Source organism: Corticium candelabrum, chromosome 12 (genome assembly GCF_963422355.1).
Source record: "Corticium candelabrum chromosome 12, ooCorCand1.1, whole genome shotgun sequence".
Classification (NCBI taxonomy): domain Eukaryota; kingdom Metazoa; phylum Porifera; class Homoscleromorpha; order Homosclerophorida; family Plakinidae; genus Corticium; species Corticium candelabrum.
Window position 1 is genome coordinate 7799959 of NC_085096.1, and position 21462 is coordinate 7821420.

Sequence of the window (21462 nt, forward strand, 5' to 3'; positions counted from 1 at the left end):
AGCGTACGATTGGTAAAGAAATCACGTGCTGAATTGCTCAAACCTTATTGGTCAAACTTTCCACTCCGTTACGTCATCCTATTTCAACGTACGTATCGTATCGTATCCTATCATAGGTAACGTCACTTTGTTCACAGACGACGCTCGCAACATACCGGACGCTATACGTTGATTCAGCGTATGGCATATGAACTGGCCCTAGAGGGCCGGTTCACAGATCTCATTGACCAAACGTAACGTAATGTAACGTACCGAAGCTTTAAACAGAGACCTTTGCGATTGTATTCTGTTACAATGCTTACCGCTTGCCAATGTCTTGAATGTTGCTACAGTGCTCGTATCACTTTCAAGGAGCTTGCCTTTTTCCTCTTTTGTGGCCTGCACCCACGTCGTGTACCAACTACAGGAATTGAGATTTTCCAATGTAAAATTCAAATTTTTGTCTGCTCCTTTAAGTGTTTTGACAGCTGAGCTAGTGTTGGCCACAGAAAATTGGCCTATCACATAGCTCACAGTATAGTATGCGATTAGGCCATTTGGTGTAGCTGGAGCTGTCCAAACAATTTTAGCAGACGAAGCAGTCAGTGAGCCTTCATCGACTAATACGTCTAGAGGAATGCTAGGCTCTAGTCACAAAAGCAATTGAACAGCAAATTGTTAAAATAGTAAAAAGTACAAGAATATCGTACTTGGTCGGAGAGTAACAAAATCCATCGCGTTACTCATGTTGCTCCTTACGTCATACGAGCTGTCAGAAGCACCGAGTGGCCTAAATACGGCCGCAACTCGGACCTCATATGCGGTGTACGGTGTAAGACCGGTAAGCAAGATTTTAGTAGAGTTCGTTGTATTGAATGGAGTGTTTGTTCCATTGTAGTAGACCATAAATGAAGAAATATTTTTATATCCGTCATTGACATTCACTTGAATTTTAGCGGATTGCGAATCACGAGGTTTCACTTGAACAATTTTTGGAGTAGGCAATGCTGCTTAGTGAAAATGACAATAACGGTTTAGTAGTTTCGCAATTTCACAACAGAGCACTTGTTCTCACCTGCTGCCCGAGTGATCACTACAACAATTTCACTGGAAGAATTGAAACCTTTTGCACAATCTTGATTATAAGTTGCAGTTACGTTCAGAGCGTAAAACGTGTGAGGATGCAGATGAGTAAATGCAAAAGTTTTCTCTGTTGTAGTTCTTATTATGGATTCGGGGGTAAAGTACAATCGGCGTAACCCTGGCCAATACTTGGTAGCTTTACAATCACAGTCAGCTGATGGACACGACATTGAAATATAAATTTTTGATGTTGTAACATTGGTAACATTTGGCCGTTCGCATGGTTGTCCTGTCACAAGTCAGAAACGAGTACACCTCACCATATGCAAATTTAGTGAAAAAAACAACATGAAAAGGAAACTGTTAACTATGTGTAAAGTAGTAATTAGTAGAAACCTTTATTTAATGCTTTTTGCATAAACATTTTGCTAAATATAGTTAAAATAGGATGGAAAATACTAATGTAACAAAATTACATAAATTTTTACAAATTAGTAAAGTTAGGCAACATTTAAATAACGTCTGCTTAAATATAAGCAAATTTTCTGTATTCTTAAAGAGTTAGTAATTTATTTGCTAATTTACATATGCGTTGTTGCAACCGTCAGTATTTAAGAATGTAATTAAATATTAGCAGTAAAAATAGTCATGATCGATAAAAAGTTATTGTGATATCCAACTACCTTACTGCGACAATAAAGTTTAAATGGTGTAATATTTTTATAGTTTAAGATCATTAATAAACGGGTTAATTGCAAGTGTTAGTCTATGTACTTTAGAAGCGCTAAGCAGACTGGATACTATTTACTTTGCGTTGCATTCACTCTTCTCGCGAGAGTGTACCACTATCACATGGTCGAGCATGTGAATATACGGGCGTGCGAGAAAAGGACCAGGTTCTGTACTGCACGAGTCTAGCGAAGACTGGCATCCGATCCAGTCGCTTAGTGGCCAGGCCAGGCGACACCGTCAGAAGAGGAGGATTCACTTTGTGTAGAGAGACCGAGGGCGGTGAGAGCAACGCCAGCAAGCTAGGGAACAATACCCCGGTCCATTTTAGCAGATTGGGACGAAGCATATCCAGCGTGTTTAATAGATTGTTGAGGCAGTCCTGCGCTGATGGAACAACTAGTTGTGCCTTGAATTGCGTCAAGAAAGTGGGAAAATTTAGGCTTTTAATAAGGGAATGCTTTTCAGCGATGCAAAACAGATTCCGAGGTAACACACAATGAAGGAGGTACACCTAGTCTATTCTGGCAGACTGTGACTGGTGTGGCGTTGTCGAAATCTTTCAAAGCTTTGAGATCATCAAACGAGGCACGACAGATCGATTTTAGCATCACAAGAGCAATCTTACTGAACCAAAAGAAGAGCTCGACTAACGTTAATATATTTTCGTCGTGTGACTGATTGTCAATACTGGACTTTGAACAAGCATCTTGTCAAAGTGCATGAAATCAAATCACCAGCCTCCCATTGGCGAAATCAAGACAAAATTATGACGCTCATGAGATACCGTTTCCATTTTCCTGACTGAGAAGGAGTGCGTTAAACCGCCTTGGCAAGCTTCTAAGAACTCTTAAGACAGAGCTTGAGCTAGAAGGTCCGACACTGCGAGGTATAACAGATGGTGTTGACCGAAACTGGTTGCATGATTGGGCATTAGTCTGACTGCTGATGCTACATATAAACCATTTCCAGCCTAGCAACATACACAACCTCAAACTGCATGTATGTCGACCAATCAATGTCCATTAAGAGAACCTCAAATACAATCATAACACTGTAAATTCAATAACATTGATATTTAGTCTTTTGAATACTGCTCGACATCTTTGCTTGTAACACGTTCCGGACTATCTGCACGGCACCTTTTTTGGGAGGTTCAAAATCGTTCTCGTCTAGCTCACAATGGACTTCAGAATGTAGTCTGATTTATTCATAATATTGACGCTGACGGTCACGTACGTCAATGTCTGACACCGAAGTCAACGTCAATATTGTGAACACGCCAGCGTCACCGACGCTGACCCAGGCGTCTCGACGTTGACGTTGACGCTGAAATTAAAGCAGGTTCGATCCCAGCGTCAACAACCGTAAGTACTCAGCGTCAACCACAAGCACGTGATCATTTTCAACCAATCAAAAGCACACATAAAGAACTAAAACAGATATCCGAGATCAGCAGAAGCGCCATGAGAAACTACCCGTGTTATTGGCAAATCCGGTCGAATGATTAAAAATACCTAGGACTGACAAAAATTCCCGTAGAAGTGTCCTGGCTGTCGGCGTCGCTAAAATATTCGGTTTAATCAACTTTTGTCTCCTTCCACATGTTTTGAACTCTCTGGCATCTACGACGCAGTAGAAGAAGCAACAAAAGAGTCACGTATAATGACAGTGTTCTTCTATGTGAAGCGCGTTGGACTTGAGCTTCGGGCCATCTGACCTGTGCTTTGCGTCGCGCAAATATTGTGAACAAGTCAACTTCAACGTCGGACGTCGTCGCGACTCCGACATCGACGTTGATGTTTACGCAGCGTTGGTATTGTAAACAGGGCTTGTTTAGCCATGCAGGTGGAGTATTAACAAAAGACGTACTGTCTCAATAAATTAAGTTAATTTTAAGTCTGGTTCACAATGCACGCCGCGCAGCTCAACGCAGGCGGTGCCGCGCCGCCACCGCGAGTATCGTGAACATGCCGACGCCAACAGTAAAAAATTTAGGTTGGCGGTGCCGCGCCGCTTTGATAGAATCCGGTCCTATTCAAATACAGCACGATTGGCGACGAGGATGGCCACGGGAAGACATGGTGAGCTGAGAGAATTTAACGCAGAAGTTGATAACGTAGAAGATTACAAAGAGCGTTTTCTCCTGTACATTTCCACCAGGCATAACTGGTCATCCGGGGGTCTGAATGTCAAACGCGCGTAATTCAAATTTGGCGTTCTCAATTGCGTTGAAATTCGGAGACAATGAGGAGAAATAAAATATCTGTTTCTATATTCAATTTTTGGTTCGAAAGTGATCTTTCTAAGGAACTCCCATTCGGAGAACTGTGATGTCGAAGTTTTGAACATATCGTAGTGTTTTTCGCTGTCAGAAAGACGTACGACTCTGGAATTTAGTCCAAAGCTTTGCTATATTGTTTTCTAAAAATTGTCGAGGCGGTTTTAAAAATAAAGCTTCTGCTTTGCAGATATTCATTGAAAGGGTCAACGGAAAGGGTGTTGTTTACGGTCGTGTTTGTCCGTTAAACAACAACTCTCGGCAATGAACGTAAACAATTACGTTATTCAGACGTTGGGGCAAAAACCCATCGAGGCGATTTTCAAAATACGCTTTCAATACGGAGATATGACACAATAAAGTTGTTGTTCTAGTTGCTATACCTCTAATGCTAATAAAATAATTATTACAACAGAATCTTCACGTTATGTGTAACACTACTTCAGTTCACTCAACCTAGATTACAAGGACCGCACAAAACAATAAATTCTTTACATCTAGAGCTTGTCATCCGATCCCGACGAGAACGAATAGAGAGTCAGTCACGGATCAGCTCGTCGAATCTCTCGTTCGTGCCGGAATCCGCATTCCGGCAGTCCATGGCAGTCCATAGAAGTCGTAGGGGTTGTAAAAGTCTTCACATGATCTTCAGCAGACGAAACAGAGAGCGACGGAGTGGACGTCTCGACGTCTCTCAAACGGGGAGCCTGCTGATCATCGGCAAAGCCACTAGTCCGTCTCCGTTTCCACTCAGATAAAGCCCGCCTCCGATTTTTGAATACTTCTTGCTTGCAACTCCTACGCGAACGCTCCGCATCAGCCCGAAAATGTCGTGCAAATTGCGAATTTTGCGTGGTTACGACCAAGATGCAAACGTCCTTGGGGCGGAGTCAATTATGTCAGCCAATCAGCGATTAGTCACGCCTAGTCGTTAGCAAATCAACACGCTGCATTTCTATCTTCTTTCCAGAACGTTCCATAGGCCTATAATTAGATTACTAAATAGTGCTCACGCCAAGGAACACGTGTGTGCTGGCGACATTACCATAAGTCCTCGGAATTCCGCTGTAGGGCGCGAAAGTTATGACCAGTTATGCCTGATGGCACTGTACTGCGCTGCAAATGGGTTGGAGGACGCAGACAAGTAGAAAGCAGTCTTCTTGACTTGTGTCGGTACTGCGACATACACTCTCTTGAAGAATTTGGTGAGACCAGAGAAGCCATAAGACAAGTCACTGGATCAGTTGTTTGCTCTGTAGAAGAGTCGTTTTGAGGCACGTATCGTTGTGATCGAGGAGAGTTTCCGTTTTTATCAGCGTCTTCAGAGAGAAGGTGAGACTATCGCGAATTATATGGCTGAACTACACGGGCTATCGAAGCATTGCGATTTCGGAGACTACCTGGATCCAACGCTCAGGCATCAATTGGTTTGTGAATTATATCACGAGGCTGTGCAGAGAAAGATCTTTGCCGAATCAGAGCTGACCTTGACGAAGGCATGCAGCCCACATCGCACAAGCCGCTGAAACTGTGAGAGACGAAACGCATACTTTACATGGGAATACCGCAAGAAGACCACCTGCAAAGCAATTTGAGACGGCGTTTAGCGTACAAGGTGACACGGCAGGTGGCGCTTACAAAGCAAAGCAATTAGACAGCAAAGAATGCTATAGATGTAGTGGGCGTGGACATCACCCCAGTACATGCAAATTCAAGGCTCAGAAGTGTCGTTTCTGCAAGGTACAAAGGCACATCAATAGAATAGGTCTCAACAAGATGAGCTCAAGAATGACACTGCAGCCGTACGTGCCACAGCGAAAGGCAAGCCACAACCCACTCATCAAATTGATAAAGATACGGTCAGTGTGGTGTTTGCTCAATCTTGAAACAGCGGAGTCAAGATCACACTGGCAGTGAGATACCAATGGAGGTGGACACAGGAGCCACAGTGACAGTAACACCCATCGGTGTATATGAGCAGTATATGTCCTATGTCCAGCACATGCAAGTACGGCGACATTGAAGACGTACAGCGGCGGAAGCCTCAAGGTGAAAGGAGAGGCAAAAGTACCAGTGAGATACGTTGAGCAGCATGCTACTGCTAAAATTATAGTAGTAGATGTACGGGGTAAACCAGCCATTCTTGGGAGGAACTGGTTAAGTAAGATCCGGCTTGATTGAGGATCTCTGTTCAGTGTTGAGGCACGCCAAATGTTCGACCCCAAGGAGAAGCTTCCAAGGTTATTTTTCCCCGGTGTGGGTACTGTACAAAGCATGAGGCAAGAATTGCACCAACAGCGCAGGCTAGACAGAAATTCTACAGGGCTCGACCGGTGCCGTATGTTCTACAGGAAAAGGTCAATCAGGAACTAGATCGCATGCAACGCGAAAGAGTGATACGACCAGTAGAGAAAAGGGACTGGGCAACTCCAGTAGTTGTAATTCAAAGGGGGAAGGTAGTGAGACTGCGTAGTGACTACAAGGTCACGATTTAGATATGGGAGGTTATCCAGTTGCAAACCCACATGATCTGTTGGCAACCTTGGCTGGAGGAAGACGATTCTCGCGCATGGATCTGAAACAGGCGTACCAGCAGATGTGTGTTTCCAACATTATTTGACGATTAATACCAGCAAGGGTTTATTCACGTTTAATCGGATGCCTTTCGGAATATGTTCAGGGCCTAGAATTTGACAGCGAACCATGGACAACATCTTGTCAGGAATTCCTGGCGTCATCTCCTATTTGGACGACATGTTAGTAGTTGGCGAAAATAAAGAACATAAGTAAGGGTTATTAACAGTACTGAGACAATTGGATGAGGCTGGTATGAAACTGAAGCAGGAAAATGCGAATTCAATCAGCCTCGAGTGTAATACTTGGGTCATATTATCAGTGAGCAAGGCATCTCGCCCTCGGAGACTAAGGTCCAGGCGATGAAAGATGCGCCGGAACCGACGAACGTGACAGAGCTTAAGGCTTTCTTGGGCTTACTACGGCGGTTTTTGCCAAATTTGTCGGCGACCTTGCATCCCTCGTATGCGTTATTATGCAAGAATCGACCGTGGAAGTGGGAGCTAAGAAAAATGAAGCATTCCAAAAAGAGAAACAGAAGCTTCTGGAATCAGAATTCCTGACACATTCCGACCTGCAAAGGCCAGTGAGTCTGAGTTGTGATGCATCACCTTTTAGGGGGTAGGTGCCTGTCTGACACACATAATGCCAGATGGCAAGGAGAGACCAATAGCCTTTGCATCCAGAACACTATCGACAGCGGAGAAAAAGTACGCCCAACTGGAAAAAGAGGCATTAGCATTAGTATACGGAGTGAAGAAATTTCACAAGTACCTAGTGGGCAGAGAATATACATTGTTTACAGACCATCGATCTCTTCTGAATATCATGAGACCATATGAAGTTGTCCTAACTTTGGCAGCAGGCCGGTTACAACGATGGGCACTGCTTCTCAGTTCATACAACTACAAGCTGAAGTTCAAGTCAACAAGGAAGCAGATTTGTTGTCTACAATGCCAATACCTTTGCAAGTAATTGACCCAAATAAGGAGATTTACCACGTGGACTACTGCGATCAGTTGCCAGTGACGACAACCGAAATAGCCAGAGAAACCCAGAAAGATCCGATACTGAGAAAAGCTGATGAATATACCCGAAGTGGACAGAGAATTTGAGAGGATCCATGTTTAGAGCCTTTACGCCAGACGATCCACAGAGTTGTCAATCGATAACGAATGTCTGCTCTGGGAAAGTTGAGTAATTATACCAAAGGCATTACGTACGGTGGTGGCAGAAGAAAATTCATGAACATTTTGGAGTAGTCAGGATGAAGGCTTTAGCGAGGGGCTTTATATGGTGAGCCAATCTTGATAGAGACCTGGAAGATTTCGCCAGCAGATGTGAGAGATGTCAGAGTCAGAAAGGAAAACCAGCACGAGTCTTACCATCTGACCCATGGATCTGATCCATGGATATACCCAGCGATGCCTTGGGAGAGGGTGCATGCTGACTTTGCGGAACTATCCAGAAGACAGTACTTGCTGATGATCGACGCTTTCTCAAAGTGGCCGTAAGTACACGAGTTACGCACTTATGACACCACAGAGTAGACCATGAATGCGATGAGACGGACCTTTAGTTATCACGGCTTACCCGAGATTGGTGACGGATAACGGGCCCCAATTTAGGTCACACGAATTTCAGATGTTCATGAAAGCCAATAAAATTCAACATCAGTTAACACCACCTTATCATCCCATTATTCAATGGAAAAGCTGAAAGACTGGTCCAAAAACTCAAGAAATGTTTGAAGAGTCAGCCAACAGGGAGATAAGTCATCATTATCATCATTTTTACTGCGGTATCGAACGACACCAAACACGACAACAAGTAAGGCCCCGGCTGAGCTGATGTTGAAGAGAGAATTGAGAACTAGACTAACTCTTTTACGACCTGCAACAGGAAACAACATCCGAGATCTGCAGACTGATCAATATGAAGAGGATACCTTTCGAGCAAGATACCTCGAACCAGGATTAACTGTAAGTGTCTGGAACCCGAGACAAGACAGTAAGAGGAAAGTGGTTAGGTGGTACCATAGTTTAGAAACTGGGTCCCACGAACTGCTTGGTAAATGTAGGAGAAAGCACTAGATATGTCCATGTGGACCAACTAAGATCAAGAGATGAGAGGATCGAGTATGCCACAAGTGGCAGAGACAGAAGAAACCAATTTCAGTAGCTCTGGATCAAAATAGACAGCGAGATAAAGCAGCAGTTGAAGGGAAGACGACAGCTGAACCAGGTGAATCAAGCCAGGAGACACCAACGACAGCAACAGCCGAGTTATCACAAGGAGCAGAAAAAAGATATCCGGCGAGATCCACCAGGAGACCTCCTGCTAGATACCGACAAGACTAAAGAGGGAGGACTTTGGTGTATTGTGCGTAGTAATTAGTTGGAGGCGGAGTTACGATGACAGCTGTATGATAGCGGTAAGGCAATTGTATTGATAGAGTCTGTGTTCCGCGTTCTGCCATAGTTCTGTGTGTCTATAGCAATAGATCGTCAGTATTCCGTGGTGTAGAATCAGTGCGTGCGTATAAGTACATATACAGCACAGGAAGCATACCAATTTAGCGCTGTGTTTTATTGATATCAATCATGCAGCTCGGATTACTGCGCGTGATAATGTGCGACAATGTTTGCATCGTCAACAGAGCAACTCGGCGCCCCAGCCGTTTTGTGGCGCGGCACCGCCACCGTTGAGCTGCGCGGAGTGTATCATGATCCGGGCTCTACATACGTATGTCTTGATCTAATCATGTGATTTGCTGTTAGCACGTGGCTTCGGTGTGAAGAATTAACAGCTGTCAACATCACTCAGAACCACGAACACCCACATCAAGTCCTACACTCCTCCTACACTCCTCCCACACCTAATCAGCGAAACGTAATAGCCAGCAATCCGAGTAACCATACAACAAATCACTTAATTAAGGTTAGTGCGGCGTTAGTATGATGTGTACACTATGGACACAAAATATGACTGGTACTAAATCTCCATGACACACCAACAAAGAGCACAAATTACAATACAAGTCTAATTAACTTACTGCTACGTACAAACATGATCATGATTAATCGTTCCAGAGATTAGTTTTAATAAACAAACCTGGAGAACAATTGTCTGTTCTAACACAACTGACTCTACTCGACCAGATATAGCAGAGATACCATAGGCATACACACCACCTGAATAAGTACATTGCACTTCCCTAGGTACAGACAAAAACTGAAACGACACCAAACCCAGCACAACTGCAGCACGCCAAGTAAAATGCGACCAATGGAACGTCTGTACTTCCACCTTTCGTCCGGTGCGTAAGTCATGTGATGATTCCGAGAAGAGCTGGGTTTCCCCGCCCAACCTATCAGTGGCACCTTGAGTCTTCTAAAACGACGCCCTATACGTTTGTCATGCTCGATCCATACAGTATACTGTCGCTAAATTCGTTTGAAATTAATATGCAAATGTTTTCTAACTGCCCGAGAGAGAGAGAGAGAGAGAGAGAGAGAGAGAGAGAGAGAGAGAGAGAGACAGACAGACAGACAGACAGAGAGAGACAGAGAGGAGAGAGAGAGAAAGAGAGAGAGAGAGAGAGAGAGAGAGAGAGAGAGAGGGGAGAGAGAGAGAGGGAGGGAGGGAGGGAGGGAGGGAGGGAGGGAGGGAGGGAGGGAGGGAGGGAGGGAGAGAGAGAGAGGGAGAGAGAGAGAGGGAGAGAGAGGGAGGGAGAGAGAGGGAGAGAGAGAGAGGGAGAGAGAGAGAGGGGGAGAGAGAGAGAGAGAGAGAGAGAGAGAGAGAGAGAGAGAGAGAGAGGGAGAGAGAGAGAGAGAGAGAGAGAGAGAGAGAGGGAGAGAGAGAGAGAGAGAGAGCGTTAGGCAGCAATGTTTCCGCTTTGGAACATACCCTAGACTGTACATTGCAATCAGTCATAAGAGGTGCACGCGTCTTGAACTAAATCAGTGTATGTCCACATAAAAAGACTTGCACGGACAAAGTAACTGCGAGTTCTAAAAGCGATTTGGCTCATCAGCACAAAAGCAACGCACAAATTAAGTCTGTAGATTCGACGCAACATACTAGAGTCTACACTTCAAAGAATAAACCTGCTATAGGTTGCCTGGCAGTTGCTAAGAATAATATGTTCTGAATGCTACGCTACCTGTTAATTATGTTAAACTAACAGCCTATTTCAAAACTACGTGTATGTTCAATTAAGTGAAATTAGAATAAATGTATTCTGTCAACTTTTCTTCAAAGATAGTTAGGCAGCATTTGTCCAGTAGGGCGTTAGGTCGGTAAATAAAAAACAATTACAATTTATATACCGGTGTATATAAATTGTTTCCTCTATTCTACTATTTCAGTTTTCCCAACCCCAACCCCAACACAATTAACTATCTCAGTAATCCAAAAATATCGTCACTATATACGGTCCAAGGCTAGTCTAGCTCTCTAAACAATCTTAGAATTATAAAGCCAAAGTTTGCTGAACAACTGTTGTTGGAGGTATAAGGTTAGTCATGCGTAGCCAAGCCAACCCTCCTGTTTTCTATTTTGGTAAAGCGGGGACAAAAAATAAAAAGGGAAGGGGTTGGATACGCGAGACTCGTATGAGGATGGCTTAATTAATTGGCTAACGGTCAGGTGGTTATGCATACTGATCTCCGTGCAATTGATTTCAAAACCTCGATGCTGTGAGACGACCATGCAGAGGCCGAAAGTTTCAAGCACGATAGGGTGGAATATTCCTCCAACTGCTGTTACATCGTCTTTTGCCTCCTCCCCTGCTTCAGCTAGGTAGGGAAGCCACAGACGTCGACCAGGCTACTGTTGCAAGCTATACGGTCACGAATCTGTAGTGGGCGTGTGTTACGATTCCATGGGGTGCTGAAGACTTGGACTCTGCTATGTCTCACGAAGCCAAGTACGGCCACATTGAGATTGTGATTCTATAACATAGATGGGGCGCAACCGACCTCGAATGAGCCATGACATGTGCCGAATAGGGGGATCACGAAGAAATCGTGCAATTATGTTACATCTGAGCCGCTATTGATTCAGATTGAGCAGACTCACCCACGTCATCACCATCAATTCTTTAGAAAGGATATCATTTTAATATGTTTGGTTCATCGTATGTCGGTTCGTCGGCCTTCTCGTGGAAACCGGGCATACACCAAGGCTCGTCGTACGACTCATTTTTGGTGAAATCCTCGTCCAAGTCTTTTAATGGTTTCTCTACATCCACCTTTTCTATGGGAGATCTCAGCGCACGCAACCCCGAGTCGAGGGCGTTATCACCCATCATCTTTTCTTCGTGCAACTGTAGAAGGTATACTAGCTCTTTCCACAGGGTCCCACAGGGCACAGTCGAGCCCGTACCACCGATTTGATGTTGGTCGAATAACTCTAATAGATACTTGAGCTCCATAGTCGGCGCATTCGAGCGCCACCGCACTGATATAACTTTCGTTGTACTAGTGCAAGAGGTACTGTACTCGAGTGCCTCCATAGCTATATAAACAGTTATATGAAAATACTGCGTCCTATCATCATGTTCTCTAATACGCCAACCCAAGCTTCCGTCTGTCTGGATGGATGTTGCCTGTAACGCTCCAATCGACACGACGCCGGCCTCGGATCGCGGAGGCCCGGTTGAGTTCGGCCGTCCGAGACGAAAGTTCGAGTCGGATTTCGTCTACACTGCCTCCGACGTCCAGAAACGAGACTTCGTCGGCTTGAAATAAGATGCGCTGGAGTTTGTTTGTTCAATTAATTAACCGAGTATGCGGATGTGATGTGCGTTCGCCAGCCACTGTTACTCTACACAACTGGTAGAGTGCAAGATGAGCCTGCTGCAGTCGGCTCGCTGGGCTGATTCTGCGTGCGTGTGTGTGCCTTCTTCGCGGAAGCGGCGTGCAAAGCTAGATTGCAACCGCCCCTCCATATAGCGGGGTACGGAATGTGACGTGCGCTTACCAGCCACTGTACGCTATTAGGATAATATTCTACGCGCCCGCTGCAGTTGGTGCGTCTTCTTCGCGGTATGACGTGTAGCGTAGTTAGTGCATGGGATGGTATGAGACAGAACTCTCACTCGAGTGAATACGTGTGTGGTGTGTGTGTGTGCGCGCGCGCGCGTGTGCGTGTGTGTGTGTGTGCATGTGCGTGTGCATGTGCGCATGTGTGTAGATTTTGTCTCTAGAGTGAAACGTACATGGACCCGCCCTGCAGTGAGATTAGATCGTGAGATGGGGGCTACTCCACGTGCCAAATAATGGACGACTGGCGAAAGTTGATTTACGTTTTCTTTGCTTATGTAGCTACTATGTAGGTGCTAGCGCAATTCCTACCGACCATAGGGCGGGTGAGGGCTAGTCCTATACTACAATACGCCAACCCACGCTTCCGTCATTTGTAGCGCGCAGATCGACACGACGTCGGTCTCAGATCGTCGCGAAACGCGGCGGAAGGGTCGAGATCGGCCGTCGGAGACGAACCACCGAGTCGGATTGCGCCCGGATTGAGACTCTGGTGGCCTGAAATGAGATGCGCCGGACTTTGTTTGTCCAATTAGCCGAGTATGACGATGTGACGTGGCTCGCCAGCCACTGTATACTGTCCTCTGGTCTAGAGTAGAGTGCAAGATGCGCCCGCTGCAGTCAGAGGTTCTAAGCCGGCTCACCAGGCCGCGTGTTCGTGCGTGCGTCCGTCCGTCCATCCGTCACGGTGTGACAGTAGTGACTCTACTAGTCTAAGACTTGCAGCATGCGTAGTAGAAGGTATGCTCAAGCGCAGAACAGCGAGTAACTTTAGTAGCTGTGTTGAGTTGCGTTACGAGAGGCTATAATACAACTGAAAGCATTACATAGTGTCAGGATGGAACGACTCAAGCCACCAGCAGAAATGTCATTTTGCGACCGCAACCTCGCAGAAACGTGGCGCAAGTGGGAACAGCTATTTCGTTTCTATTTCCAGGCATCTGAGTTAGACAAAAAGCTTGTGCGTGATGTGCGTGGCTGTGAAACAGTACCTGGTACACAGCTATCTTCCACTCAATAGATATACCCCGGTAGATGGTACAGTACTCTTGGAGCATCATATCACCGCTACCCTAAGCGCAAAATGACGAGTACTAAATTACCATGAGGCTGCAACAAAGAGTGCGCGTAGATTAAAAGTACAGAGTTCAACTTTTTACTAAGTACAAACATCATCGCATGATTCATCAACCCAGACATTCGGTATTACAAAACCGATTAATTACGTAAACAAACCTGAAGAACACTTGGCTGCTTCAACACATCTGAGTCTACTCGTACAGATACTAAACTCGAGCCAGTCTCTCCCCGCCTTCGTCATTCCCCGGATTGTCAATTCTCGCCGGGGAGAGACTGGTTTCAGACCGCCTTCTTCCGGTGCAATTAACTTTGAAGAGGTCATACTTCTAACAGACAGGGTTACATAAACGGATCCCGGGATCCGTTTAGTGGTCGCTGCTTGTATCGTAATATCGTGATTTGTTAGTAAGTGGTATCCAATTCTTCTACAGTTTCATAATGCATACCTTTCCAATTACGGATGTAATCAACGAAGACATCTCATGCATACCTGTTGTCTACCAAAGACTACACTAAGTACCTGTACACAAACGACGACTTGTAGTGCGCTCTTCACGCAAACTCACGTCCCTACACGTCGTGGTTTGTATTCTACGCCTGTCAACGGCAGTAACGACACCTAGTAAAGCCGTTTGTTCGAACCGATGCTTACTAGCCAGCCAGCTGCATGCTCAACGACTTCATGATCACGTGTAGTAGACAAAGTCTTGCAGAGAATTCACGGCGAAGTTTTGTCGCGATTTTGCGGCAAGTCACATCGAATCCGGACGATCGAGTCATAGCGGATGCGCGCATCGCGAATTTTCATCGCGAATTCGCGGCTCCACGCGCGACTAACAGCTGCTCGCAGCGGATTCACGGCGATCAGACACATACCGATCGCGTCCGCGCCACCACTAGTAAAATAAAGTGTCTAGACTCGAGCCAGTCTCTCCCAACTACCTAGATAATCTGCGTGTCATTATGTGACCATGAAACCGTATACATGACGTAAAATTCCTGAGAGCAGTCTGAAACCAGTCTCGCTGCGGTAAGGATTGAACATCCAGAAATGACGAAAGCGCGGCGAGACTGGTCACGAGTCTATACAGATACAGCAGAGATGCATAGACATACAACCACTGAGATAAGTACATTGCACGCATGTGTATACACACGAAGACAGAAATGACACCAAACCCAGCACAACTGTAGTACGTCTACTAAAATGTGACCAATTAGCGTCTGTACTGCTAACTTTCAACCCCTGCGCTAGTCATGTGATGCTTCTGAGAAAGGATGGCTTCCCTGCCCAACCTATCAGTGGCACCTTATTAATTCATAAAATAGAACCTTTCACCAATGCAATCTAAGATTGACTGACCATCTAGATCAATCAACTTATACGTATATTTTAGTTGTGTTCACATTATTTCAATAATCAATATGTTCAATTTCTGGAAGTTGAATTTCGTTGTTGCTTTTCAGAAGTGCCCAAAGGTAACTCAATAGATTTCCTGCAATGCTACAATCTAGAGAGCATTCCGGAGAACTGCGCAACATTAGTGCGCAGCCGACATAGCGATGTCCGGTGATCGAGGGAGTTCGCGAAGAAGTGTTCCTGCGTAGGAATGAGTGCTTCGTAAACTGTTAGAACACGATCGACGACAGTGTCCACTGCCTCTAACGCCAAATAATCTCACAAAACGCCTATTCTCTCGAATGTTGCTGTACGGAAATAAAACGCACGAACAGGAGGTCAGTCTGTAGACAGTCTGAAAGTATCACGACGGTTTCTACCGTTCTTAGAGCGACGGAAACAACAGAGAGACCATTTCCAGGAATGCGATTACGTCAGTAAGGCTCACGTGATCTGATGGTGCAAGAAACGCTTCACGAAATTCTTGAAACGGCCCGTCAGTTTTTATGTTTTTAAACGTTCTGAACGTACATCTGTCGGGTTTGCTCTAAGACAGCACCCAGATACCCAACTTGGTTAGTTTAGACATGTACTACTATTTCACATTAGCGGAGCGAAGGCGGAGCCAGCAGCTAGCGTATCTTCGGAATGCTCCTCTAACTGCATGAGCTACCTAGCTACCACCATTGATTCAAAATGTGAGAGGATCTTGGCTGCATTGGGTGTGAATAATGCAACATAATGCAGCAAAAGGTCAACAACAACGATGACGACAACAACAACAACAACAACAACAACAACAACAACAATAAGCTCTATTACTTCAAAACAGACTTAGTAGACTGAACTGGCCAATCAAATCCAGTGATGCACCAATTGACTTAGTTGCAATTGGAAACAGTGACAAAAGGCTGAAACAGTCTAATGACCATGAATATACAGATTTTCCTATCTTACCAAGCCTAACGTTGTGACATGATTCCTCCTTACCACCATATCTGTTAATTAATCTACATTAGAATTAACATAACTTATTTATAAAAATGAACCGACCAGTGCTTAATATCCTATAAACAAACAATAATGGATATTTCTTTCTAAATTTATAAGACATTATTAAGCATCAGTGCTGCAGTGTCAACGTTCACCAAATTCCAATGCATGTAAAACAGCATTCTGCACATTGGTTTTCCATTCTTACACAGTGACCACAACTACTCTAGTAGAGTTTACATACAAATTTGCTGCAAGCATCCTTGCCGTGATTATTATTCTTGCTGCAAAAATGGGTTGGCTATCGGCTCCATTGAGTCTGCAGGGCATACCACTACAACTGCTGGACCACGACACACAACAAGACCTAATGACCTTGTTTCATCAGAAAGCTTCGATGGATCATCTGAATCTAAAATAATTACATTACAATATGGTTGCAACAAAACCTGTGGAGTACTTACCTCGTTGACTTTCTGTTGTTCCATCCAGCACAAGGTTCAACAGCTGATCAAATCCTTTTAAAATTCCAGATGCTACAAAACAGAAAATAAAAGTTAAATCAGAAGTTAGAAAGCAACAGACTATCTGTAAATATTGCATTGGACAAAATTCAGGCATGCCGCTTTGTGAGAAATACAGCCAAGATCTGCCCTTCATTAAAATTGGTAAAACTAAAATTGCTCCTACAAGCGGCTTGTGCCTAGCTAGAGTGCCAGCTCTATATGCATGTAAACTACAGGCACCCAATGAAAAAAGGGCCGGCAGAAAGATCATGCAACAGTGTTCCGCTTACTTAAATTGAAAACTTGGTTAAATGATAATGTTAATTACAGTGCAAATTGCAGCATTTGCGCGTAGACAAGCATGTCTGGGTGTGTAAAGAGAAGACTAAAACCAGCATAACAGTTACAATGAAAATCAACGCTCATACTTAAGTTTACCACTAAATTAGACTGCCATGTATGGTTTGGTAAAGCAGAACATACACGCTCCCTTCTGACATGTTGTGGACAATGTGGTCTTGATGGACAATGAACCTTCAAGAAAGATGTATAGAAACAATCACTTCTTTAGGCAGAGTTGCGCAGTTAAAAAGTTCTTTCAGCAAGTAAAGCAATGCTCAAGTGAGCAATTACAGCTGTTAAAAATTGCCATTGATCTGTGGCAATATTGTCTGCCCATATTAAACGCTATATTAAAGACCAGATTAGTATGTACGGCAACCTCTAGACTTATATTCTCTTGTTTCGTCGTATAGTCATTTGTTATCTATAAAGAAACCTACTCGAAAACTTCTTTGCTCTTTGTCTATAGAAACCGACACAACCACAGGAGTGTTGACTTCAACAGGATTTGACATGTAGTGTTGTGCACTGTACTCTCATTTCACAACGGAAACTAGATGCACACGTTCTTGACCGCAGACAGTCCAGAGCGGTAGATATATGGAAGGGCTTGGAGCTGACATCATCAAAACATGATGATGCATGCATACCAATCTGGTTGTTACTGAAACGTTTGTGAAATGAAACCAAATCTATGCATCATTGAAGCGTGCAGTCTCGCTTGCTACAGAACAAGACGACCTCATAGTGGTTCGGAAACTGTACTTATACACTATCTGTGCATTGATATCTAAAAGTTTGACTGCCCTTCATCAGATTTTTTCTTGATAATAATTAAAACGTAATAGTAATTTAATAATAACGTCATCCTGCTACACCTTGAAGAATTCTGGCAAACAAAACTGCACTTGAAGGTTAAATACAGTCAGCTGCAGCAACGCAATTGAAAATTGTATATTAGTCTAATAGTTAATTGCTTCTACATCTTGCCCAAACAAGTAAAGAGTTTGCTGAAGTGAGCAGAGTAGTACTAATTGCTGTGTCGTAATCAATCTAGTCAGGTCGTTGCCACATCATTGAAAATAAACCAGCAGGTAATACCAACCAGAAGAGTATGTAGCCTCGCCCTCCCTACAGCTTTCCAATTCAAACATGTCAACTCTCCTGCACACATGGCAGTGTCTTGCATATCAGACTATTCTCCATGTGTCCACATTTGGCACCAATCTCCCAAAAACGGATGGGTGTGGTCTTTGTAAGATTTGATGACGTACTTACTAGAAAGTAAAATACAGGTTCTAAGCTTGCTGACAGACTTGCAACGAACCCTCTCGCACTGCAATGCTTGGTTCCTGTATGCCATGACAATGCTGGAGAAGACGTTAACTGTCCCTCTTCAACATTGCCATGTTATATGGAAACTGGGCTCGACAGTGCAAGAAAGTCTGATATGAGGCTACTATGACCAAACACGTTTCACGTCCCATTCTAATCACATGCAGAAGAGAGACATTGATCCTCTAGTACTTGTGGGTCTTCGAATGAATGTCAACAATGATGTGAGAGCCCAATATAGCACACGTACAAATAGTGCAGGTCACACAGAGCTGCATTTATTGGTAAGTGTAAAGGCATCCATGCTGCCCATGCAGCAGCAGATACAACATGTCCTACTCAACAAGATTCAACTGGAAGTAGACTACTCAATACAATTTGAAGACACATTTTCGTATTTCTGCACCATTTGCAAGACAAAAGTTTCTTCAAGCATCCAGCTGTGGTGAACTAGATGTCAACTAAGTGACATGTGTACAGACCTCTCAACTCTCACAATTTCATCATGAGACTCACGATTTACAGGCATGCCTCACAATCTCACGATTTGCGGCCAATTCTCACGATTGCCAGTCGTTTCTCCCGACAAGCCTACCGTGAGACACTCTGACAGTCGTTTTGCGCAGACTCATTAGCTCCGTCTTTCTAGACATAACAGATTCTTTGAGCTAGAATCTGTATACTTCTCTGCTTGCTTGTATCTGGGTGATTCTGGGGTATCCGGTGTACCATCTGCAGCAAAAGTAATTAGACTTAACGTTTGGAAGATCGAGGCAAAGCCTTGACGCAAATATAAAGCGATGCCAACAATCTGTTGACCACGCCTGCCTACTTTGGATATGTTATGGGCGTGGTCATTTAAATGGTGCAAAAAAAGTTCAGATGTCTGTATGTAGCCAGGACGTCAAATTGTCACCATGTCACCAAAAATGGTAGCAAGTGACCAGAAATCTGCCATCAAAGCAAATCTGTCAATAAACTGATATCAACAATGTAACAACAGGCGTTGGTTTCCCGTATTCAGCCGTATTTTGGTTGCTACATTTCCGCACTAATACGAAGCTGTATTGGCAGGTCTACTGATTGACTTCCCAAACTCATTCACCTCCTAGGATATATGAGATAAAATTCGAACGTAATTACCTTCTCGTCCTCCTTGGAACTTCACTCGTACAGGTTTGTCTAGATACTTCTGAAGATCTAATATACTTTCCTTCTTCTTTTTCTCTACGACCTGAAATAATATAGCTGATGATAAGTACATGTTACCATCTTGCAAGAACCTACCTTCGCCATTTCCTCAGTATCCGGGTATTCGTATGTCCGCGCATTTTTCTAAATGGGGAGTACGAGGTCTACTGGATTTACATACGCCACGATACTGTTACACTAAAAAGTAATCTCAGAAACAGTAATCAAATTACACCCAGCGGTTGTACGTTGTCGTGTTATACGGGAACCGGGCACAACGGCGCGAGAGAGTCTGGTACGAGGCTAGCGCTTTGCCAATTCTCTTTACAGTTAGTTCTGTAGTTCAGCAACACTTTTTGCAGTGATTGTCGTTACTACTGGAGTATTTTTATGTAGATAAAAAAGATTGTACGTGTGACGATCGCGGAGCAGTCCCACGAAACAACAACCTAGGCTCTAAATAATAGGTCTTGATGAGAGAATCCCGTTAGTTACAAGTCCCAATTTGCCTCTGTTGTTGAACTAAAAACGATTGCTTTTCATAGACCTTGAAATCTCGGTTTCAAAGTCAACAACAAAGAGAGCTAGCGTCTTTCACATAGGGGAAGCGGTTACTTCTAACTCAGCTACCCAATCCGACTCGGGTTTCTATAGGCAGGCAGAAGAAGAAGCGTTGACTATACTAAAGAACAGTACTGAAACTGCAGTCATGGTTTATTAAAAGAAATTCTGATTTTTGCGTTGCAGCTACTTTTAAAAATAGAAATTGCTATCCCACGAGCCGTATTTGTGGCATTCCCGAGCGGTGACATTGTAATCCACATTTTCTTGGTACATCTCCGTCTCGTCACTCTCGCTTGCAATATCCCCAACATGAGCCGCGTCTGCAAAACTACAATTGACTAGCTTTCCAGTGCTATACATGGCTATATATAATACATGATCACTGACATGTATTGCTAAACGATCAGTCGGCTGACGAACTACCCGTGTACTTCCAATGATTCATAGCGTGGCGACGACATACGGTTATGTGCCACTGCAACAGAGTGCACGACCTCATGGTGATGTGATGACTAAGCGTAGGCTTCGGTAACACAGCACAAGACTGAATCTGTATCTAGGAAACCCAACTTATATATACATCCTACGCGCATGCGCAAAACTACTCATGACACTCCTCCCCCTACAAAATTAGGTTCACCGTGCCATTTAAAAATCTTCGTCATCCTCATCCGTATACCGATATTCGACCTCTTCATATCTGTTAGCGTATGGGTCTGGTGTGAGATGTCTCATACAACGTCTTTATCTTATTGGATACCGTCTTCCATATTCTTCAGGCTGCTCTCTCTGGTCTTGTGATACCGGTCCATAAAAGTCATCTTCTGTATCCAATTCACTGTCCGTCCTCCTCTGATGCATGATGTTCTTCTGCCACGATAATGTTCCTTCCTGAGCTAGTTCTAAGTCGTTGTAATGTCTTTGAATGGTTCGTGGGTTTGTCCCTTCAATTTCACGACACCAATATGTGTCTCCTTGTTTTTCGATTATCACATATCTAGAACTCTTGTATGGTGAAAGTTTCCCTAATCTCCTTTCAGCTGGTGACAACTTTCTTCGTACCACTTGTCCCACTTCATATGGAACACCTCGTTGTATAGCTCGTACCTTCCATTTTTCTTGACACTGTGCAATTCGCCTTCTCACACTTATAAATATTTTGTCCATTTTCTGAATCGTATTTACCACTCGCCTCCTAGCCATTTCTTTCTAGCTGTGTCTCGTCATTTTCTCAATCCTCGTCTGACAATCTTCCTGATAGTGATAGCTGTCTAGCTAACAGTGTCTCTGGACGTCGTGATGCCTGACCAAACAATAACTCATGAGGAGTATATCCAGTGGTAGCATTCACTGCGGTAT

At 44.1% G+C, this 21462-nt stretch overlaps 2 protein-coding genes across 4 annotated transcripts in view; both read right to left on the bottom strand.

Annotated features, from left to right (window-relative positions):
- The window catches only part of LOC134187847 (phosphatidylinositol phosphatase PTPRQ-like), a 16794-nt gene extending 6910 nt beyond the window's left edge, over positions 1–9884 (bottom strand). For 2 of the 3 annotated variants that reach the window (XM_062656015.1, XM_062656013.1), the window contains exons 1-4: positions 9761–9884; positions 1055–1351; positions 690–989; positions 303–626 (exon numbers count right to left, since the gene is read on the bottom strand). In XM_062656015.1, the coding sequence (XP_062511999.1) occupies positions 303–626; positions 690–989; positions 1055–1351; positions 9761–9854 (1015 nt within the window). In that variant the 5' untranslated portion in view covers positions 9855–9884. The remainder of the gene's footprint in view (positions 1–302; positions 627–689; positions 990–1054; positions 1352–9760) is intronic. The other variant, XM_062656014.1, reaches the window with a different exon arrangement.
- A 6331-nt stretch (positions 9885–16215) lies between these two features.
- On the bottom strand, positions 16216–19676 carry LOC134187965 (U6 snRNA-associated Sm-like protein LSm7). Its single transcript, XM_062656146.1, has 4 exons — positions 19636–19676; positions 19492–19582; positions 16630–16701; positions 16216–16577 (listed from the first exon to the last, which is right to left on the bottom strand). The coding sequence occupies exons 1-4, from the start codon at positions 19642–19644 to the stop codon at positions 16441–16443; spliced, it is 309 nt and encodes a 102-aa protein (XP_062512130.1). The 5' UTR covers positions 19645–19676; the 3' UTR covers positions 16216–16440.
- Between the last annotated feature and the right edge of the window lie 1786 nt (positions 19677–21462).